Raw genomic sequence first — 22,500 nt, 5'->3', positions numbered from 1 at the left:
TAAATCTTCTGTATGAAGACCAGGTTTTGGATGCGTATAGGGGCAAGGGAATGGCCACTATCTTGTAGGTCATCCTTTTTTGTATGTTTGAACGTCTTGATCTTGGAACGCTCTGGTCTGGAGACGGCCAAAGGCTGCACCCACGCTTTTGAGAGGATTGCGGATTTCATTGTCGATGTAAGCATTGGAAGAGGGACGACTTCACAGAAACGGAAAATAATCCACACTTTCTAAGACTGCACTCCTCGATGCCACTGGTTGGTTGCGCACTGTTTAGCCGCTACAAAGGAAAGGAGGAGGCAAACTAACAGTAAAGTACATTTTTTGTGTTCTAATTTGTATGTATGTATGTATGTATGTATGTATGACGGGTAAGCAGGCTGAAATTTCGAAGTCAGTGCCAACACTATTCTTGTCAAAGAATAATAAATGCGTACTCTATAAAAAGTATTGAGCAAACCTGTACTTTAATGTTAAATTAGTTTTTATTATAGCTCGACATAAAAACAAACTTTAATATACATATATATATATATCATATATATATATATATAATATATCATATATATATATATATATATATATATATATATATATATATAATATATATATATATATATACATATATATATATATCAACTGTACGAGTTCATGCACCTCGATTCTTATAATACATAAATATATACACATACATACATGCATACTTATATATGTGTGCGTGTATAAATGTATATAGACATATATACGTGCATCATAAACACACACACACACGTAGTAATATATATTCTCCAAGTAAGCGCCTCAATCCTAAAGAATCTAGAATATCAGACACTGTTGCAGCAATAATGATGAAACTTCGAACAGATAATTTATTTATCATGTCACACAATATGTTGTTGAGATTTCCATTGGGAAGATGATACTATTTTTATAATCTATTTTCGGTTCTTCTATTTTTATTACCAAAATAAAAATATTCTTAAATTAGACCAGATCTCAAGATATATTTCTTCTTGGGTTGCTGGAGAGAGATGTGGAGTAAAGGCGGATGATAGAAGCGGATGAAATAAACTAAAAGATAGGAAAGAACGAATTTGATAAAGCAATGAAGCAGTGAGAGAAATTTAGCTGCAGCAGCTACTCTTCTTCTCTGGATTATATTGCTCCCGGCTTTTATATATATATATATATATATATATATATATATAGATATATATATAGATATATATATATATTATATATATATATATATATATATATATATAATCCAAATTGAGAGAGTATTTCTTTATTCACCATAAGGTTGAGAAAAAAAGGGGATAATACGGGGACAGACAAAACAAACGTTGGGGTCAGGGTATCGAATGAGACGAAACGTATGAATAAACAAACAATTAAAATATATACAATTAAATGAGAATGAGTGATTAACAAAAAATGAAGCGGAGGACGCGGTTGACCCCACAAACCACATACTCACACTGAAGACTTTGCTTTCTCCTTTTTTTACATTCTCGTTTAAACAGGTTCTTTCACTCGCAACATACTTGCTATATACTTCCATCTTTTACGAAACACACTTTGCGACAGGCATTTCTTCTCCAGCCTTATTTTCCGTTTCATGTGGAAAACGAAAAAGTCGATTAGCTCGAGACTGGAGATGAACATGCCTGTTGCAATTCCTTTCACTCTCGTCTTCCATACTACTTCTTTCGCCACAGCAACTACCGAGAGAAAACAGGCTCGCTCCTCCCTATTCAGGGAGGTCGCCGGAACGATCTTAATTACAGATTCGCTCAACAGTTGTACTCTTCTCGAATGCGACAGCAGGTGTTCGACATAAGCCCAGAGTTCAGTTACTTTGGGGCATTGCACAATCGCGTGCAGGACAGTTTCACTGTCCCTCTCACATCTTGCACAAACCGACGAAGGTGCACACCCATGACTAAAGAGCTTATCTCAAATCGGTAAAGCTCCTCTGTAACATTGCCATGCCAGGGACTTTTGGTAATTATCCATAGGCCCCGGACCGAATGTTCTTTGGAACAGGCTGGCCAGTTGATCTTCGTCGAAGCCTAGGGTTTCTCCCAGGACGTCGTCACACTTAAACTCTACTAACCCTCTATAGAAGAACGAGGTAGTACCCCCGCCACCGGCGTTGCCCGACTGGGAGAGAAGCACGAGCGCCTGATGGCACTCTACATGCCACACGCCCAACCTCGATCTACACTTGATCCATGGGTTCAGTTTGGTAAACGATGTGAACTGTGGAAACGGAGACCACACCTGCTCACCGTCCAGGTAAAGCCAGAGGTGCCTAAGCCTGAGTGCATGTCTGCGCATTTTTAACCACGGCATCCCTAACCCACCCTTCAGCGGCTTTTGGCAGCAAATAGAGCGCCTTACAAGAGGTCTGCTGCCCCTCCACAAAAAGCGAAAGAGCATGCGTTACAGCTTGTTCAGCCACGAATCGGGGCAAGGCACGACGGTCAGGCGGTAAGTGATTACAGAGGCGATAAACACCTCAGCAACCTCCACCCTCCCTTTCAAGGACAGCTTCCACTCAGACCAGGTCTGAGTTAGGAGAGCCACCTTTCTCGCCACCTCGCTCCAATTCTTTTCTATCTGGAGATCTGGACCTAACCAGATTCCAAGCATTTTCACCGGCCCTTCCGTCCAACGTCCTACGACGTTGTCGGAAGACATCGATTTGCCCCTCAAGGTGCCGAGTTGCAAGCCGACCGATTTATCCCGGTTGACTTTCGCTCTTGCCACTGCTTCGTAATCCCTTAAGGCCTCACCCACCCACTGTAGGTGCTCGACTCGGGATACGATGACGGTGATGTCGTCCGCATACGCCGAAGCTGACTTTCCGCATCCTAGGAGCTGGTAAAATTCAGGCTACATATGTTTCCCAGTTAGCAGATTCTCTGATATAATAATATTTCAAACTATACTTTCGGCGAGTTTACTTGGGATTCCTTAACGACAATGCAAACTTCATATAGTTAAGGTACCCCTCGTTGACTAATTATCACATCCGAGGATCTGTTAGCTAGGAAAAATATGTAGCCTGGATTTTATCTGCTCCACTCCGTCAATTTGGAATTTTATTCGGATTATACCGTGAGGTATAACGTTTTTTTTTTTCAGCTTATAGAACTTTGAAATGAGAAAATCCCATAACCTTCGACGCGAATAGATTATTTTTGATCTTGAACTTTGCTTTAATACTTACTACAGACTGCCCGAAGCTTACAGACTTCCTTCACTTAGATCCATGGATCTTATACTTACATGCATGCATGCATACATACATACAAACACGCATTGAGTCGAAACAGGGGCAACTGAAGAAGGGGAATATTCCTTGTGTTGTATGTCTTTTACTCTGTTTTTTCGTGGTTAAAAAAAGTCCGTTTCCTTGTTTTGTTTTTATGTTTTCATTTCTCGTTGTGTTCTACGTTTTTTTGTGGTGTCCTGTACCCATATATACATGTATATGTACATATAGATGTAGGTATGTACATATATGTATGTATGTATGTATGTATGCATATGTTTTATTTATTAAATTTTTAGTATGTATATATATGTATATATATATATATATATATATATATTATTATATATATATATATATATACTATATATATATAGATATATAAAAGGAAATGAAGAAAATGCTGACAAATAATTGAAGTAATTTAAGTAATTTAATTAGGTGAAAGTTCTTTTTACCGGTTGCGCATTTGTTATGCTTATCAAAATATAAAAGAGAGATTAGAGTCTGTCTCTTATATGTGAAAAAAAGAGGCTCCAGAGTTGTTTTGGATTTGCTTGGTTTCGCGCCTAAAATTTTGATTGGTCATTATGAAGGGGTCACGTGAATGTTTGAATGGAAGTTGGTGTTGGGGTAAGAAAAAAGGCTCCAGAGAAGTTAAAATTTGGCTAGTGTCCCGCCTAAAATTTCTTATTGGCCATAATAAAGAGGTCACGTGAATGTTTAGAATTTTCGAAAATAGTGTTGTTGGAAATTCTTATTGTTCAGGCTGGTCAGTAGACGTCATGTGGATATTTTAAATAGCTTTTTAGCGCGTAGTAAGGGAGTGTATTTTCCGCTTGACTGGATAAGTAAGTTCGTTTAGAACAGGGAGAGCTGTATGTATGTATGTGTGTGCGCGCGCGCGCGTGTGTGTGTGTTTATGTGTATGTTGGGGCGCGCGCGCGTGTATATATGTGTGTGTGTGTGGGTACAATTTTCAATATTTATAGTTCTGCTGGCCTTGTGCCTGTATCGGGAAGCAACGTATTTGTGTGAAGTCAATATTTACAGCCATTTCCAAAAATAGTGTTGGATGTTTTGCACCCGTATTCAATTATGTGTATGTGTGGAACCATATATTTGTGTGTGTCATGGTGTTAATATCTGGGTAAAGGTGTGTGTAGGGTGTGTGCAGGTGTAAGTGTGTTTGTTGTGGTTCGTGTTAGGGGCATGTGTTTAGAAGTGGTCTGTATTTATTAATAAGGTGGGATTCCATGGTTATTCGCTGGGTATGAGTGGCATTGTCTTTAAATTTGTAGAGGGGAAAGATTCTAAAATTGGGATGGAGTTGTGCGGCACAGGTATCAATATGTGCACTAAATGCTATTTTTCTATATTCCTGTATTTTATTTGGGATCTGTGGACAGTCATGCGTTGGCGGAGGCTATTTTTTGTTTGGCCTATGTAGTGTTCATTACAGCCCGAGCAAGTTAAGACATATACTAGGTTTTCTGATGCGCATGTGAAGTTGTGTTTTACTGTGAAACGTTGTCCTTGTTTAAAAGGAATTCCGGACCTTCTATTAGGTTGATGCATATACCACAGTTGGGTCTATTGCATTTGTTTACTGTGGGTTTAGTTGTTGTGGTTGGCAGTACTTTGGCATTTGTTAGGATGGTTTTCAATGATTTGGGTGCCTTTTGCTCTTTATGATTTCGTGTGTTAGGAGGATTTGGTTCATTCTATGGTCCTTTTGTAATACAGGAATGTTCTGGAGGATGGTGTCAAAAGCTTCATTGTTGAGGGGGTTGTGTGTAGAGATGTATGGTAGAGTATGGGGTTTCGATGTAACAGGTTAGGGCGTCTAAGTTCCTGCGTGCTGAGTTTTAGGGCGCGTTGGATCCCATTGTCAATTAGTGACGTGGGGTAATTCTGCTTGTTAATGTGCCCTTGAGTTCTTGTAGACGTAAGAGACGGGTGTTTTTATTGGAGACTATAGTGCAAATTCTCTTGGCTAAGTTGTAGGGAATGTTAATTTTAACGTGTCTAGGGTGGCATGAATTGAAAGGGAGGTATTGCTTGGAGTCTGTGGGCTTGTAGTATATGTCTGTTTCTATTAGACAGACTCTAATCTCTCTTTTATATTTTGATAAGCATAACAAATGCGCAACCGGTAAAAAGAACTTTCACCTAATTAAATTACTTAAATTACTTCAATTATTTGTCAGCATTTTCTTCATTTCCTTTTTTATACATCACCACTCGTGTTCGACATCTCCTTTTTTTAAATATATATAATATATATATATATATATATATATATATATATATATACACACACATTTATACATATATTTATATACATACACACAAACATGCACGCACACATATTCTATGATTTAAGAAGCATCAATGTGGCTGACAACTGCTGCAAAGTAAGCGAGAGCGGGTACATTGTGTATGTGTGTGTGTGTGTGTGTGTGTGTGTGTGTGTGAATATGTGAGCACGTCTATGTATTTATATGCATGCATGTGTATGTGACTATATGAGTGCATCCGTGTATTTTTATGCGTGCATGTGTGTCTGTGGTGTGTATGCATGCGTGTGTGTGTGTTGTGTGTGTGTGTGTATGTATATTTGTATGTGAATGTATGTATGCACACGTGTATTGGATATAGACAGAACAACACTCAGAGTCGGGTGGTACGTACGCATCGAGGGACGGGTGGTTTAGTCTACGACTGATAATAGTGGCAAGGCGGTGCTATCAGCTGAAAAAGAATATGGGGAAATACTTAAGTTAACCACAAGAAGGTAAGGGAACTTAGTGAGACGCAGTAAGATATTTTTAGCGTATTATTTGAATGAAGTAATTATTTCGTTATATTTTTAACTCGTTCACAAAAGCTGAAGCTCTGAATGCAAAAGATCTAAATGAACGAGGCTTTCCTGTTTTCTGACTCGTTTTTTGGTAGATTACTTCCGATCTATGACTCACGCAGAATCCAGCTTAGAATGTTGTATTCTGACTATTTTCTTTGGATCCCCTACACTATTCATTCACTCTCTCTCTCTCTCTCTCTCACTCTTTCTCTTTTACTTGTTTCAGTCATTTGACTGCGGCCATGCTGGAGCACCGCCTTTAGTCGAGCAAATCGACCCCAGGACTTATTCTTTGGAAGCCTAGTACTTATTCTATCGGTCTCTTTGGCCGAACCGCTAAGTGACGGGGACGTAAACACACCAGCATAGGTTGTCAAGCGATGTTGGGGAGGGAAACACAGACACACAAACATACACACACACACACACACACACACACACACACACACACACACACACACACACACATATATATATATATATATATATATATATAGGACGGGTTTCTTTCAGTTTCCGTCTACCAAATCCGCTCACAAGGCTTTGGTCGGCCCGAGGCTAAAGTAGAAGACACTTGCCCAAAGTGCCACGCAGTGAGAATGAACCTGGAACCATGTGGTTCGTAAGCAAGCTACCTGCTACACAGCCACCCCTGCGCCTATTTCATTGTGAAATGTTTCATGCTAGAAGTTAGTTAAACCAGGTCCATTAAAACAGGAACAATACGTTCAGAAGTATTAATAAAATCGAAACTGGTGATGCCCCCTCCCTCTAATCAGTCATTCAATCTGCTAGAAATAGCTGCCAAATATTCCTGACATCACACCCCTGCCGTTTTAAAAAAATGAGTGCATTTTACCAGAAAAAATAACGGCAATGTCTGAAATGTCTTCGAACAAAATCCACGTAATCAAGACTGTCCTGAATATCAACAACAAGAACACCAGCAACAATAAGAAAAATACACCCCTCGTCCATGTTTTACCCGAAGGGTGTCGACTTGCGATTGTTGATTTTTAAACATATGACCAGTCTTGAAGGATTTACGAAAATTGGTGGTCATTGTGACCTTGGATCCATGGTGTTCCTTGAATGGTACTCGTTGGAATCGGAATCTTTTATATATCAAGAGAATTGCTTCATCCATGTGTTCACATATTTTTTATATTATGTATACTTTTTATCTCCTCCTCCTCTCCCTTTCTTCCCTTCACTCTTTTGCGCAATCTCCTCCTTCCAAATCGTAAACTGTTTTTGCAATGTCCCTTCATCAGCTGGCAAATAAAAGAAATCACAGCCATCATTAGAAGGGTGACGAACTGGCAGACTTCTTATAAGGGTGGCGAACTTGCTGAGCATCAGAAAAATATCCTGCAGTATTTCTTCCGGGTTTTTATATTCTCAGTTCAAATCCCGCAGAGGTCAACTTTCCTTTTCGTCCCTCTGGGATCAATAAAATTAAGTGTCAGTCTCGTACCAAATCGATGGTATCGAGGAATCCCTCACGCTTAAAAAATGCGGCCCTTGTGTCTAAAGTAGAAATAGCAAGGCGGCGAACTGGCAGAATTGTTAGATAGTCAGAAAAAAAAAGAATGCCCTATGGATTTCTTCCAACTCTATGATCTGAGTTCAAATCTCACCGAGGCTAACTTTGCCTTTTATCACTCCGGGGTTAATAAAATTAAGTACCAGTTAAGTAAAGGCCTGATGACAATAACTAGCCTCTTCCAGCAAACTTGCTGGCCTTGTGCCTATCAGAAATGATTTTTTTTTTTCATTACTACGAACATTAGTGCGATTGATCGGCAGAATAAGTAGAGAGTGGGGAAAATGCTTTGTAAGGATTTAGCTACTATTTGTTTCTGTGTTCGAATCCCGTCAAGGTCGACATTGTTTCTTCTTTCGGCATCGATAAAATAAAACACTAACCAATCGACTATAATCCTTCTCTCCAAAAATGTGTCGCCTCGTGCCAGTGTCAGAAGTCAAAGACGGAAAGAATCAGCAAAATTGTTAAAGTGTAAAACAAAAAATTCCTGAGAGCGTAAGCTAAGCTGTTTAATAGTATTTAACTACGACGCTTTAATGTCTGCGTTCAAATTCCACCAATGCTTGAGTTTGACTTTTGCTTTGTTAATTAATTGTTGTTATTTGGGTTTTATCTTCTGGAGATCTTTCATTGGTCTACACAAATTCTAAATCTTTAACTATTTTCACCTTTAGATTATTATCATATTCAACATTTCTACTTTTCTATACTTAGATCTTCCTCGTATTTCCTTGCATGCATATTGTTGTTGATATAGTTCTGGTTTAGATTTTGTTGGACATCTTCTGTGCTTATGATAGGGTTTCATTGTGTTTTGTTATGTATTTATATATTTTCTTTGATATTTTTGCACTGTGTCTATGTTTAGGATGCATGTTTTCAGCGTTTATTGTTTTAATATTTAGTGTTTTTTTAAATGTGTAATTTCGTTTTTGTACTTGTTTTCTGTTCGTTGTGTTTTCTTTATGCATATTTTTGTTAAAGTGTTCTATTTCTACGTCTGATATAGTTTGGGTTTTAAGTATGTATCTTCTTAAATTGGCAAGTATGACTACACGGTTGCTTCTAGATCAGGCTTATTTTCTCTCCAAATATGCATGTTATGCTAATATAGTTTGGAGATAATGGAAGGTAGAAAGATGTAGAGTGTAACTGTAAAATATCCATGTAGTATAGAAATATATTCCTTTAGGATCAATTTATACCCTTTCTGTTATATTTCACAACTTAAGAGTATTTATTTAGATAGTAATTAAATTTATCGGATATCATTTCAAGCGATGAGGAATTTCGCGTTTTCTGTTTGCCCTCTTTTTTTTTATCGTATTATATTTTTTGTATTTCCTGTGTATCCAATTCAAACTACACATTTCGCTGTTTAGTCTTTAGTCGATTGAAACGGTTTCCATTTGCATTGCTAACCCCGATCCTTCTCGGCTAAATTTATTTGTTGTCGCGTTTGTTGTTATTGTCGTTTAGATCCAGGACCATGCTCACCGAACAGAACTAAGTTCAAAGGCGTTCCAGCCATGACAAACTCACTTTGTTTTTTGACATACTTATTGTTTATCCCTGGGTCAGCGTTGATCGAGCAGATCAATAGTAAAAGGTATTCCATCTTAAACATCCGAATGTTTTCCAACACCTACGGAAACCAGAGCCACACTATCCATGTTTTTTTTACCAGAATACGAAGGGACTTGAGGGAATTGGACTACTATTTCTAGCAGATCGTGTGACCATGTTGAGGCTCATTCGCTGGCTTGTCAAAACAGTGTACTCTTGATGTCTGATTTTCTTTCTCAGACAGTAGAGTTTGATTTGAATCAATTTAGTTCCTATGTCTAGCAGGTCGAGGCTCCCTCATTTCGGTATTGATCTAACTTATACTCTGCTAATGGCTCTTTAGTCCCAGGCCTGTTCTGGTTGAGTAAACCTATGATAAAAGCATCTCAATCAGAGCCATTTCGTCATTGGTATATCAAAGGAATATGTCCAATGTTTAACTTTTAATGGCTAGTTTGTATTTGGGGGATGTAGCTGCTTTTACTAGCCTGTCCAGCATTTCTTACAACTTTGCGACTATTTATTCTTTCTTGGCTTCAGAAAGATAAAAATTAATCACAGTCACGTACCAGGGCAATTAAATCGATTAAAATTCTTATCTCAAAATATACCTCTTTGTGACCAAGATGGAACTACTACTATTACTACTACTACTACTACTACTACTACTACTACTACTACTACTGCTACTACTACTACTACTACTACTACTGATGATAATAATAATAATAATAATAATAATAATAATAATAATAATAATAATAATAACAACAACAATAATAATTTTGTTTTTGTATTTGGTTTGCAAGATTCTTTATGTGAATTCGTGTGTTGAAGCATATTTCATTGTGTCTGGGGAGAATCATTCTCTTTTAGTATCTTATTATTCAACGACTATTGAAAAGGTTGCAAGACGCAACGAAAATTTTAGAAAAAAAAATGAGTGGAAATCGAATCGGTGTGTGTGTGTGTGTTAATAAGACATTAAAAGAGAATGACTCTCCCAAGAAACAATAAAATAATAATAATAATAATAATAATAATAATAATAATAATAATAATAATAATGATCGCCATCCTCCTCCTTCTTCTTCTCTTCGTCGTTGTCGTCGGCAGCGTTTCTATCACAAAATGAATAAACGTGACTAATGAGGCGAATTTGTTATTTTTAATTCTCTTCGTTTTCTTTCTTTAAGGTAAAATTGGTGATTCCTGCCAAAAAGATAGCGACTGCCAAATCAAGGAAGCAGAATGTCGAGACAGTGTATGTACATGTCGGCGGGCGTTCTTTGCGAAGGAAGCCAAAGATAAGTGTTACAAAAGTGAGTATTTAAAGACTCAGAAATACTTATATATTATAAAGCAATATGTGAGGGAGAAGGGGCTTTGATAATGTTAACAATATTGATGGTTACTACTACTAACCCCATCGAGAGGAGTGAAAAAAGACTGGTAAAATAAACTAGGTGCAACAAATGTTGCAGGATCGACTTGGATTTCATAAGTTTGTCAAGGGAGGAGAAGAAGAGACTGTGTTCTTTACAGTTTTCTCATAAGGTAGATGGAACGGATACCTTGCCAGAATATCTCAAATCAATGGCTACAAATTATGCCAAAGTCGCGAACGAGTTTTGAATCTCAGTTGTCACTTCATTCCACTAAATCACTGAGTCCAATGTGGCTGCCTTTAAACAGTCACCTGATGTACAAAAAATAAAGAAATGATATCTTAGATGTTGCAATTCTATACACCCTCCTTTAAGGGGCAAACAGGTCCCGAAAAGAATTCTTTTGACCACCGGACTGTTTGATCACAGTTGACCTGGGACTAACTGCAACAACTACATCACAACATTGAAAAGAACAAACCATGGACATAATTCTTCCTCCTTTGTCTTTCTTCCAAATTTTAGTCACTAATTTGCTGCCAAATTGAGAATATTGTTACAAAGTTCCCACCCCATGATGATACAGAAAACAAATATAACCACCTACCAGCAATTTATCCACTTAGCCAATGGGGAGCTGCATACAGACATCCATAAAATTGAATTCATTTGCTTGAAACGGATCTTTTTGATTTGCTTTATAATTACATATTGATAAAATAACATAATTACGTTACTGTTAATGTTTTAAGAAGAAAAAAATCCCGAAGCCACTTTTAGGTCAACCAAGACGTTTATTTAAAAGATAACTTGTTTATATTCTGGAGAATTCGTATAGGTGTATGTGTTTGTGACTGTCCCTTGTAAAATATAGGCATTCTTTTATTGTAGTCTCAGCGCACAATGGAGATCGAAACAACAAAATCTCATCCCCAAATACATAGACTTATGGTGCAATTCAATCTGGCTGTTCACTTTTACTGTTATTCTTGTTGTTTTAATTGGTTTCTTAAATATCAAAATTAGGAAATAATGTAATCTGAATAATCGCAATGCTTCTTTTTGTTTTATTACTTTTTCATTGTGTTATTTTATTTTCAGATATCATCGGCAGTAAGTGTTCAGAAGGTTCCGATTGCAGTGATGCAATTGAGGGAAGTCACTGCAAGGATGAGAAATGTGTTTGCGACGAGGTTCGCTATTCGTCTTTTGATGATACTAAATGTATTATACGAAAGCTCAACGATATTTGTATGTCTGATGGAGCGTGTCAGTCAGTTAGACATAGTCGGTGTTTTAAGCACAGATGTCTGTGTCTCCTAGGCTATATACCCGACTCTGAAGAAAAGCATTGCATTCGTCGAACGATAAATGACAATTGTTCCAAGGACGAAGACTGTTCTGCTGTAATATCACACTCTAATTGCTCTCAGGATAAATGTCAGTGTCAAACTGGCTATATTGCCTCTCATTTTAATGCAAAATGTCTGAAGCGTCAACTCGGAGATAGCTGTAAGCTGCACCCTGATTGCAGCACGGCTGTTTCCAACAGTAATTGTACGTCGGATGTATGTAAGTGTAATTCTGGTTACCGAGCGTCTCAGAGCAAAACTGAATGTCATCTCCGGAAGATTGGACATGACCACTGTTTACTGGATACAGACTGTTCGGATGCAGTGGAGAATAGCTTCTGTGATAAACTATGTTCATGCTTGTCAGGATATAGAGTAAACAAAAACGGGACTGAATGTCGTAAACGGACAATCGGTGACGTGTGCAAATCCCAAACGGATTGTATCGATGCAATTGCAAATAGTGAATGCAACAATATTACGAAGGTTTGCAACTGTATCACTGGTTACCATTCTTCGAATCAAGGAAGTGAATGTATTAAAAGAAAAATATTCGATCGAACATGCCAAACAAATGATGATTGTAATAAAGCGGTTGAAAGCAGTAATTGCACCAGCGGACAATGCCTATGCAATTCTGGTTATTATGCAGCAAATGACAATGCCTCTTGTTTAAAAAGGAGAGTAGGAGACGAAAATTGCATCTTAAACACAGACTGCAGTGACGTAATAAAAAATAGTGAATGCTTTAATGGAATTTGCTTCTGTTTATCTGGATTCGGATCCACTAACGATTTAGAGAGTTGCTATCTTCGAAGAATCGGAGACACCTGTGTCAAGGAGACTGATTGTTTAGATGCGATAGAAAACAGTAAGTGTGGTAGCAGCGGCTGTGAGTGTGAAGCTGGTTACATGGCTCATCTGAATATGACAGCCTGTCGTTTGATCAAAATTTATGATTCTTGCCATCGCCAAAAAGACTGTCGAACAGCAGTCTCTGATTCAAATTGCCAACGGGGATTCTGCCAGTGCAACACTGGATATCAAGTCTCTGAAATGAATGATACATGTACACGACGAAAAATAGGGGATACTACCTGTAATAGAAACAATGACTGCTCAGCTTCTGTTCCTAACAGTAATTGTACCGAACATACTTGCTTCTGTAATTCAGGGTTTAAAGTACTAGACAATGGTTTTACATGTCAGAAACGAATAGTTGGTGACAGCTGTCATCTGCAGACAGACTGTAGCGATGCAGTGCTTCACAGTAAATGTTCTGAAAACAACTGTGTGTGTTTATCTGGATATAGAACCAGCGGAAACGGCACTCTGTGTATAAAACGTGAGTATTTAAAATATATTTGCAGTAATTTTTGTTTAACTTCAAGCCAGTCCTAGTCGGATTGCTTATTAAAGACTTTCCAGCTGTGGCCATTCCATTCTTTTTCACATATAATGTACCAAGGACTATGTATCCTCTTTTTTAAGACAATACGATACGAGTTGATGGAAATTTGATTACTATTTCTAGTTAGTGGAACGACAATACTTTGGCTTCTTTAGATAGCTTGTACCTTTTAAGCTTGTGAATTGCTTGTCGTAGTGAATAAAGAATATATTAGTAGTTTGATTACACACACACACACACACACGGACACGAATGAACACACACACACACATACACACACACATACACAGAGGTCTCGTACTCTAACTACAGAAATAGATTTTATAAGACATTAAAATCTCAACATCATCTGTGAAACCTAAAACTATAAAATAGACATATTTTTCTCAGTTCCTTAGTTGTTCGTGTTTAGAAAACTTCCGTTTACATTTTTGTCATGATATTATCAACTAATCTGGCAGCGAACGAGCAAGTTATACTTGCCATCAAGTAACCTTATCCTAATCACGATTCTCAGTTTTCAGCAACTTATTTTAAAGAGTCTGGCAATCTTCAGAGCATGTTGCATTATTTCTGGAGTTTTATATTCTTCTGCCAGAAAAAATATTTTATACAACTTGTGCCAAAAGCACATTTCTATGCCCTTTCCCATAACTCTTAATATTGTTCGAATATATATATATATATATATTATATATATATATATATATATATATATATAATATATATATATATTATATATATATATTAGGAAGTATAACTCCAAACTTACAGGGAAAAAATTCAACTTAGTATTAAATCAAATTTCACTATATAAATATATAATATATATAAATTAGAGAAAAACCACTATTATGTAATTCAAACAATGATAGACATAAACCAAATCATAAAGAAAAAATAAAATGTATTATAAAATAAAATATATTATAAAACATATAACTAGATCATATATATTGTTTATTCATTTTTTTGTACTTTTTGTGATCTAGCTATATGTTTTATAACATATTTTATTTTTTATTTATGATTTGGTTTATGTCTATCATTGTTTGAATTACATAATAGTGGTTTTTCTCTAATATATATATATATATATATATATTATATATATATATATATATATATATATAATATATATATATATATATATATATATATATATATATTAGGAAGTATAACTCCAAACTTACAGGGAAAAAATTCAACTTAGTATTAAATCAAATTTCACTATATAAATATATAATATATATAAATTAGAGAAAAACCACTATTATGTAATTCAAACAATGATAGACATAAACCAAATCATAAAGAAAAAATAAAATGTATTATAAAATAAAATATATTATAAAACATATAACTAGATCATATATATTGTTTATTCATTTTTTTGTACTTTTTGTGATCTAGCTATATGTTTTATAACATATTTTATTTTTTATTTATGATTTGGTTTATGTCTATCATTGTTTGAATTACATAATAGTGGTTTTTCTCTAATATATATATATATATAATATATATATATATATATATATATATATATATATATATATTATATATATATACATATACACACATACATATGTATGTATGTATGTGTGTGTGTGTGTCTCTGTGTGTGTTAAAATAGAGAAAAAAGAAAGGGAACAATTAGATCAAGGCAAATTAACAGCGAAGCACCGCGTATTTTTTGCTTGATAGATTACACCGAATGTTTCGGTAATTTAACCATTCAGATCAGTAGCTGATATAGGGGTGAAATAGTTATTTACAAGTGCCGAGTATCCTGAAAATCCATGTACGTATCAATTGAATAATTCCTACATTTTATGCAGTGTAATTTATAGTAAACAAGAATAAAAAAAATATCTATTCGCTTTATTCTTGTTTATTTGTGGATTAACATGGCAACCAACGGTTTCATGTAAAAGCGCTCTCCACACTTGTTCAAACGAACTACGTGGAAATGATACTCGTCTCCATTTAGCGCTACAAATAGTTTCAGAGTTTGCACCTGAAGAATGTGTTTGAGTTTAAAACTATTAAAGCGCTACTGATAATTTCAAACTCAAACATATTCTTCAGGCGCAAACGAACTAAAGAAATTGAATAATAGAAGAAACGCGAAAAAACTGAGAAGGCAGCATATAGAAAATGCAGACAGTAAACAAGGGAAAACGAATAACGGAAAACCAAAAACAAAAACTGAAATATAAAAAATAAAAAGTAAGAATGTAGAAGAGCTATCCTCCTTGCACCTTAAGGAAAAGGCTGGAAAGGTATCAAGTCAGTCAGGACGGAATAGGCGGAATTTCCAATTCTTCAAAATATATTTATACATACGCATGCAATCACTGAAAATTTCTGGCCTGGAGTTCAATAGAGAGTTAAGGATCTTAGATCTGAACAGAATCTGCGCTCTTTCAGCCAAAGTCTACATTTATTCGATGCATTCACATAAAGTATGGATTTCTCAATTACTTTCCATTTAATCACATGCGGTATTTCGTTATCTTTCAAAGTCCATACGTAGCTAGCCAACTTAGTAGCTTTACTTTTTGTCCCTATGTAGGAAGGAGGCTATGTGATTGGCATAGCGATTTCTAAATTCACCTTCACATAATTCAATATGTCTTCTTATCAGTAAATTCTGACTCATATAAGATAGATTTAGTCATACAACTGATAAGAAGACCCATATTCTTTATGCTGCCGTCTCAATTTTTTCGCGTTTCTTCTATTATTCAATTTCTTTAGCTCGTTATGATATGTGGTTTGCGCCTGAAGAATATGTTTCTGAACATATGAAAACTGTTAGTAGCGCTTTCATACATGTATTGTGACCTTTAGATAAATATTATTTATTCCTCACCAAATGAGGTACTTATATGTGTATGTGTATATATATATAATATATAATATATATATATATATATATATATATATATATATATATATATATATAAATAAGTATGTATGTGTGTATATATGTATATATATATGTAATGAGTCTTTGTAAGATGCATATTTTGAAGTTCAAAATTTTCAAACTATATATTTTATATTGCTCTTTAGATAATAATTACTGCTTATGTAACAGTTATCTTCTTTTTTTGTCATCTTGATTGCGTTTTCTAACAAAGGCTAATGAATTCCTGGTTCGTATTTGAAACTGCTTTATTACCGATATTATTAAGGTGGGATATGACTGTTTCGTGGTGTATTGCAAATCAGGCCATCCATGAGCTTTTTCAGAGAAGAGTTTGCTCGCCTATCACTCGACAGATATTCGTCGCTGGGGAAAAGAGTAAAAAGGTTGTGAGAGATCTTCTTCAGCTCTTCTAGTAGTCTATTTAGAGAAAGCAAAGAATCAACCCCAGTACATGACTGGTTCTTTAATCATCGATCCTAGAAGGATCGTTAAAGAAATACCGTTCAAGTACTGGTGAAATCTGACCTTAGTCGAAAATCGGAAACAAAGAAAAGGAATGAGGAACCCTTGCTGGAGAGGTGATGTGTGGGTGTGAAGCAGGCACCTGCCTGCTTAGATGGCAATCAGACGTACATGACTCCTCAGTTTGAAAGGTGGAAAGGTGGACGATTCTGAAAAGGAATTAAGATCGAATATTAGTCGGTCGACCGAGCAGGTGGGACCTCACGTCAGCGAGTGATGGCCAGTGCGCTGTACATCCGCCGCCAAGAGAATGTTGCGCATTCTTTCCTGATGAGCCCTACATCATCCTGCTAGCATCTGGTATGCGGAATTTTAGACAGGCTAGGAAACAGCTTACACAAAGAAGCTCTTTCCAAGTCTCCAACGATTTAATGAGTCTGCCAGTTTGCCATCTGAATGAGGCTGACTTTAACTTAATGTTTAACGACAATGACAGGAAACTGAAATGATATATCCGTGTCCTAAAGTTTTATAGCAATGTAAGTAAAGGAATCTCAAACGAGATTTATTCTCCGTCAGCCCACTGAAAACTTGCCATCAATGAACGGTGTTTACTATAAAAATATCGAATTACTATTACTTGCATTGATTACTAATGTTATTATAATAAAAAGAGTCTGTAATTAGATACTTTCAATAGAACCAAATAAGTTCTTTAGAAAAGTCTTTTACCCTTGCATTGATGAAGATTTATTGATTTTTCAGGGATTATTGGTGATGAAGGCTGTATTGTAGATACAGATTGCATTGATGCTGTGGCTAACAGTACGTGTTCAAACGGATCGTGCCAGTGCCTTCTAGGCTATCATCCGAATGAATCAAAGGAGCAATGCCACAAGAGAAAACTTGGTGACCATACTTGTAAGCGCGATATTGACTGTAGCAAAGCTATAGAGTTCAGCAAATGCCTCAACGGTACATGCCGCTGTCAGGTTGGATACTTTGGTGCTGCCAACAGAAGTTCTTGCACGATCAGGAAGATATACGACGCTACATGTACCGTGGATGAAGATTGTAGCGCTGCCGTCAACAATAGCCACTGTAGAAGCAAAACTTGTTTGTGTCGCTCGGGCTTCCAGGTACGTTGAAACAAAGAGTGAAGTTAAAAAATAGTAGAAATGGCGGGACGTAAAGCTTGGTGTAAAGAAATTAGACGGAATTTGATTTCTCTTTTACTTGTTTTAGTCATGTGACTGTGCCCATACAGGAGCACAACCTTTAGTCGAGCAAATCGACCCCGAGGACTTATTCTTTGTAAGCCTAGTACTTATTCTATCGGTCGCTTTTGCCGAACCGCTAAGTGACGGGGACGTAAACACACCAGTATCGGTTGTCAAGCGATGTTGGTGGGACAAATACAGACACACAAACATATACACACACATACATACACCTACACACACACACACACACACACACCACACACACACACATATATATATATATATATATATATATATATATACATATATAAGACGGGCTTCTTTCAGTTTCCGTCTACCAAATCCACTCACAAGGCTTTGGTCGGCCCGAGGCTATAGTAGAAGATACTTGCCCAAGGTGCCATGCAGTGGGACTGAACCCGGAACCATGTGGTTCGTAAGCAAGCTACTTACCACACGGCCACTCCTACGCCTATAATAATTTCATATACTTTAATAATAACTGTATCTGAATAAGGCAGATGGCCAATAATTACAAGAAGAAGACTTAGTCGAAAATATTCATTCAGTACTTGACTGGTACTTTATTTCATCCTTGTATATATATATGTATGTGTGTGTATATGTTTGTGTGTCTGTGTTTATCCCACCAACATTGCTTGACAACTGACGGTGGTGTGTTTACGACCCTGTAACTTAGCGGTTCGGCAAAAGAGACCGATAGAATATGTACTAGGTTTACAAAGAATAAGTCCTGGGGTCGATTTGCTCGACTAAAGGTGGTGCTCCAGCATGGCCGCAGTCAAATGACTGAAACAAGTAAAAGAGAAAATAACAGTGAATATTAACCTTATCTACGGCAGCGAACTGGCAGAATCGTTAGAACGCCGAGAAAAATGTTTAGTGGCATTTTGTGCGTCTTTACGTTCTGAGTTCAAATTCTGCCGAGGCCGACCCTGCCTTTCATCCCTTTCGGGATCAAGAATATAGGTACCAGCTGAATGCTGGGACCGATGTAATCGATTTGTCCCCTTCCTCGAAATTGCTGGCCTAGTACCAAAGTTTGAAACCAATATTAATATTATCTATTGTTTTAAATAATAAATAAAAATAAAATTCAATTTTCATAGAAAGTCTTAGAAAATTTAGAAGTGTACATCTATCAGTAACACGTTTCAGTGTATTCGAACGTGGAACGACACTCACTCTCTACACGATTATGTCTCAGAGAACAACTTCTTTCTAGAGACATGGTGTCATTTGGAGCATGTATATTTACAACACACAAACTCTCTATGAAGAAAGTACGTTCTGAGTTAAAAATCTGTAGCGAGAGCGGTTCCACGTTCGAGTGTTCAGGAATGTGTTAAAACAAGTGTACACATCTTCATTTTGATGCTCGCTAATTCCTATCCTTATTTAGAAAATATCTATTATTTGTATATTCAATGGAATTATATCCATAATTATTGTTTTAAAGGCTATTTATATATCATACTTAATGTAGATACATCGTGACAGACAAAATTAACTGCGGTATTCATCCAGAGATAATATCTCGTCCATAGGAGATGTTATCTCAGGACGGATACCGCAGTAAATGTTGCTTATTACGATGTATTTACATTAAGTATGATACATAAATGACTATCTTAATCTAATACTGCTTCCGTTTCATATAAAAGATTTTTATTCTTTCATTTTACTTCTAAAATTTCAGGCAAGTGCCGCAAATACATCTTGTATTCTTAGAACTATTGGAGACACTTGTATGGAGCAGAGCGATTGTTTTAATGCAGTGGAGAACAGCAAGTGCGTTTCCGGTAAATGTGACTGCATAACGGGTTTCCACGCTCAGGACGATGGAAGTTTGTGTAATATTCGAAAGATATTTAGCTCTGGATGTAAAAATAACGAAGACTGTTCTAGTGCTGTGGCAAATAGCAGTTGTAGACACGATACATGCCTTTGCCTCTCAGGATTCCATGTTAACAACTTAAATACAACATGTACACTACGTGAGTAGAATTCTTTCTTAATAACTATCTTTATTTCCTTTCTAAACGACTTTCCAAATATTTTTGTTATTTTGTCAGTATATTAAATTAATGATGTATCTGCATCAGATTTTTTAAAAATCTGATATCACAAAATATTAAATTAAATTATATCTTATGCCGGCAGTTTCCTTTGTTGCTAAGAATGATACGTGTTTCAGGTTTTACAAAGCTAAATATAATTTACCGATCAATATGATACAAGCTATTAGGTAGGCACTTAATAAACGTTAAATTTTCAGAATTTGTGATAAACATCAAATGTTCTTTGAAAACAAAATTAGAAACATATTGAAGTATTTTAAAATCCTAAATTAAATTGACTTACAGTATTTCCGCATGTTTCTTTATTTGAAACATTATCCAAACTGGAAATTTGATTATTTGAACGAGTTTTACGACGATAAAATTAATTAAAAATTAACAGGAAAAATACTTCTCGTTTATATTAAATAAAAGAAAAAAACTTCGACTACTTGGCTTTCTTCATTTTTTTATATATATATTTTCTTACAGGAAAAATCGGCGATAAAACATGTTCAATAAACAGGGATTGTAGTGATGCTGTAGCCCATAGCATTTGTTCAGGTGGTACCTGCAAGTGTCGAAGAGCTTATGCCGTAACACAGAATTCTTCAGTTTGTTTTAAACGTAAGTATTCGACAATACACGTTTTATCATTGACATTTAACTTTTTAGAGTATGTTTTCTCTTCTGGTTGACACGAGTGTCGAACCAATGGTGTGGTTCGTATAGGCGTCGAGCAGACATGCTTCCATACCAAATGTATTTAACACTCACCAAATTCATACAACTGTAAATATATATCACGGTGAGTTACAAGTTTCTGTTGAAAAGAAAGGAACAAAGTATAAATTAATGAGCATTTTGTTAGTTTACAGTGCTGTGCTGGATTAAAATCCTATGATGGCCATTTCTTGGAGAGAAATAATCACCACAATGATTTGTTGCAATAATCCAGTGACTTATCGGAATCATCAACGCTAAATATTTCAATTGTCGCAATGTATTTAATGAAGGATTTTTTCCTGTTTGCAGTTACCATTTTCCATTTGGATGCCAACATATTTGAAATAATCTCGAACAATTCAGAAAAATGAATTATTAAACTTTACGTATCATTATTTTTAGTATATTGGTTTCTTTTTTATTAAACACAAATTCTCTCAATGCAGTCAGGTAACGGAACGTTCGTGTCTTTTCCAAAGATATTTGCAACTTGCTAATTGCCTTCAACTTGAGATGGTAATGTCATGGTAGTTCTGGTTTATTTTACGCTTTTACGCTGCTTACACAACACACAAACACATACACACACACACACACACACACACATATTTGTGTATGTATAAGTATGTGTATGTATACATATATATGTATGACGTGTATGCCTATTTATGTATATGTACGCATAAATTTATATGTGTGTGTACGAATGTAAAATGACACGTCGAAGTGCACCTTTTTACTCGAAATGATAACTTAAACGTGCAATAAATAGTGAATGATAAAACAATTCACAAACTGATATAAGAACTAAGATCGACACGATCATTTAAAAACTCTATGAAGGCGATGTCCCCGTATAGCATCACTCAAATGACTGAACCCCCGCTCAAAGAATGAAAAACAGTAACGGTGCGAATGCCATTCTATTTGTAGGATAATACAGTTCCATCAAAAAACAAAAACGGAGCGCTTTGTTTTTAGCGTTAAAATTAATTTTACCCACTATATTATTGATTTATAACATAAGCACTACATCACAGACATTTGAGTACATATTGAAATATATCAATCGCATTATTTGTGAATTCAGAACTACTGAGATACAGTAAAATACTGCAAAGCAGTTTGTTCGATGCCTTGACGACGTTTCTTATCCCTCAGTCTTATTTATTTAGAATAATGTATCATCTTTCAAGAATATCGAGAAATGAAGTTCAGGGCAAGAATCTACGAGTGTATTCGATAAATTAATCCCCAAATTTTATGTTATGTAGGCAAACTGAGTCAAAAAACTAGTTAGATGATGAAACCTCTGGCTGAAACCTATAAAAGATAAATGATAAATGATAAAATAAATGATAAAATAGTTAGATAGATATAGATATAGATATATAAATATATACAGATATATACAGATATATATAGATAAATATATATAGAGAGAGATATATACAGATATATATAAAGAGAGATAGATAAATATATCAATCCCACTAATAAACTACAGATGACAAATCAATTTGTTTCCTCATTAGTCAAATTATATATATGTTATGTAAGTAATATATTATGGATCTTATGTATAAGGCAGCGTGCTGGCAGAATAGTTAGCATGTCGGACAGAACGCTTAGCAGTATTAGGTCCTGTTTTCGGA

At 35.8% G+C, this 22,500-nt stretch overlaps 1 protein-coding gene across 1 annotated transcript in view; it reads left to right on the top strand.

Annotated features, from left to right (window-relative positions):
• The window catches only part of LOC115209609 (fibrillin-1-like), a 289,329-nt gene that overhangs the window by 157,327 nt on the left and 109,502 nt on the right, over positions 1-22,500 (top strand). The window contains exons 7-11 of the mRNA XM_029778049.2: positions 10,461-10,586; positions 11,754-13,349; positions 17,581-17,954; positions 19,759-20,056; positions 20,612-20,746. Coding sequence (XP_029633909.2) covers positions 10,461-10,586; positions 11,754-13,349; positions 17,581-17,954; positions 19,759-20,056; positions 20,612-20,746 — 2,529 coding nt within the window. The remainder of the gene's footprint in view (positions 1-10,460; positions 10,587-11,753; positions 13,350-17,580; positions 17,955-19,758; positions 20,057-20,611; positions 20,747-22,500) is intronic.

This window comes from Octopus sinensis, linkage group LG3 (genome assembly GCF_006345805.1).
Source record: "Octopus sinensis linkage group LG3, ASM634580v1, whole genome shotgun sequence".
In the NCBI taxonomy this organism is placed as follows: Eukaryota; Metazoa; Mollusca; class Cephalopoda; order Octopoda; family Octopodidae; genus Octopus; species Octopus sinensis.
This window is presented reverse-complemented; position numbering and strand designations above follow the sequence as displayed.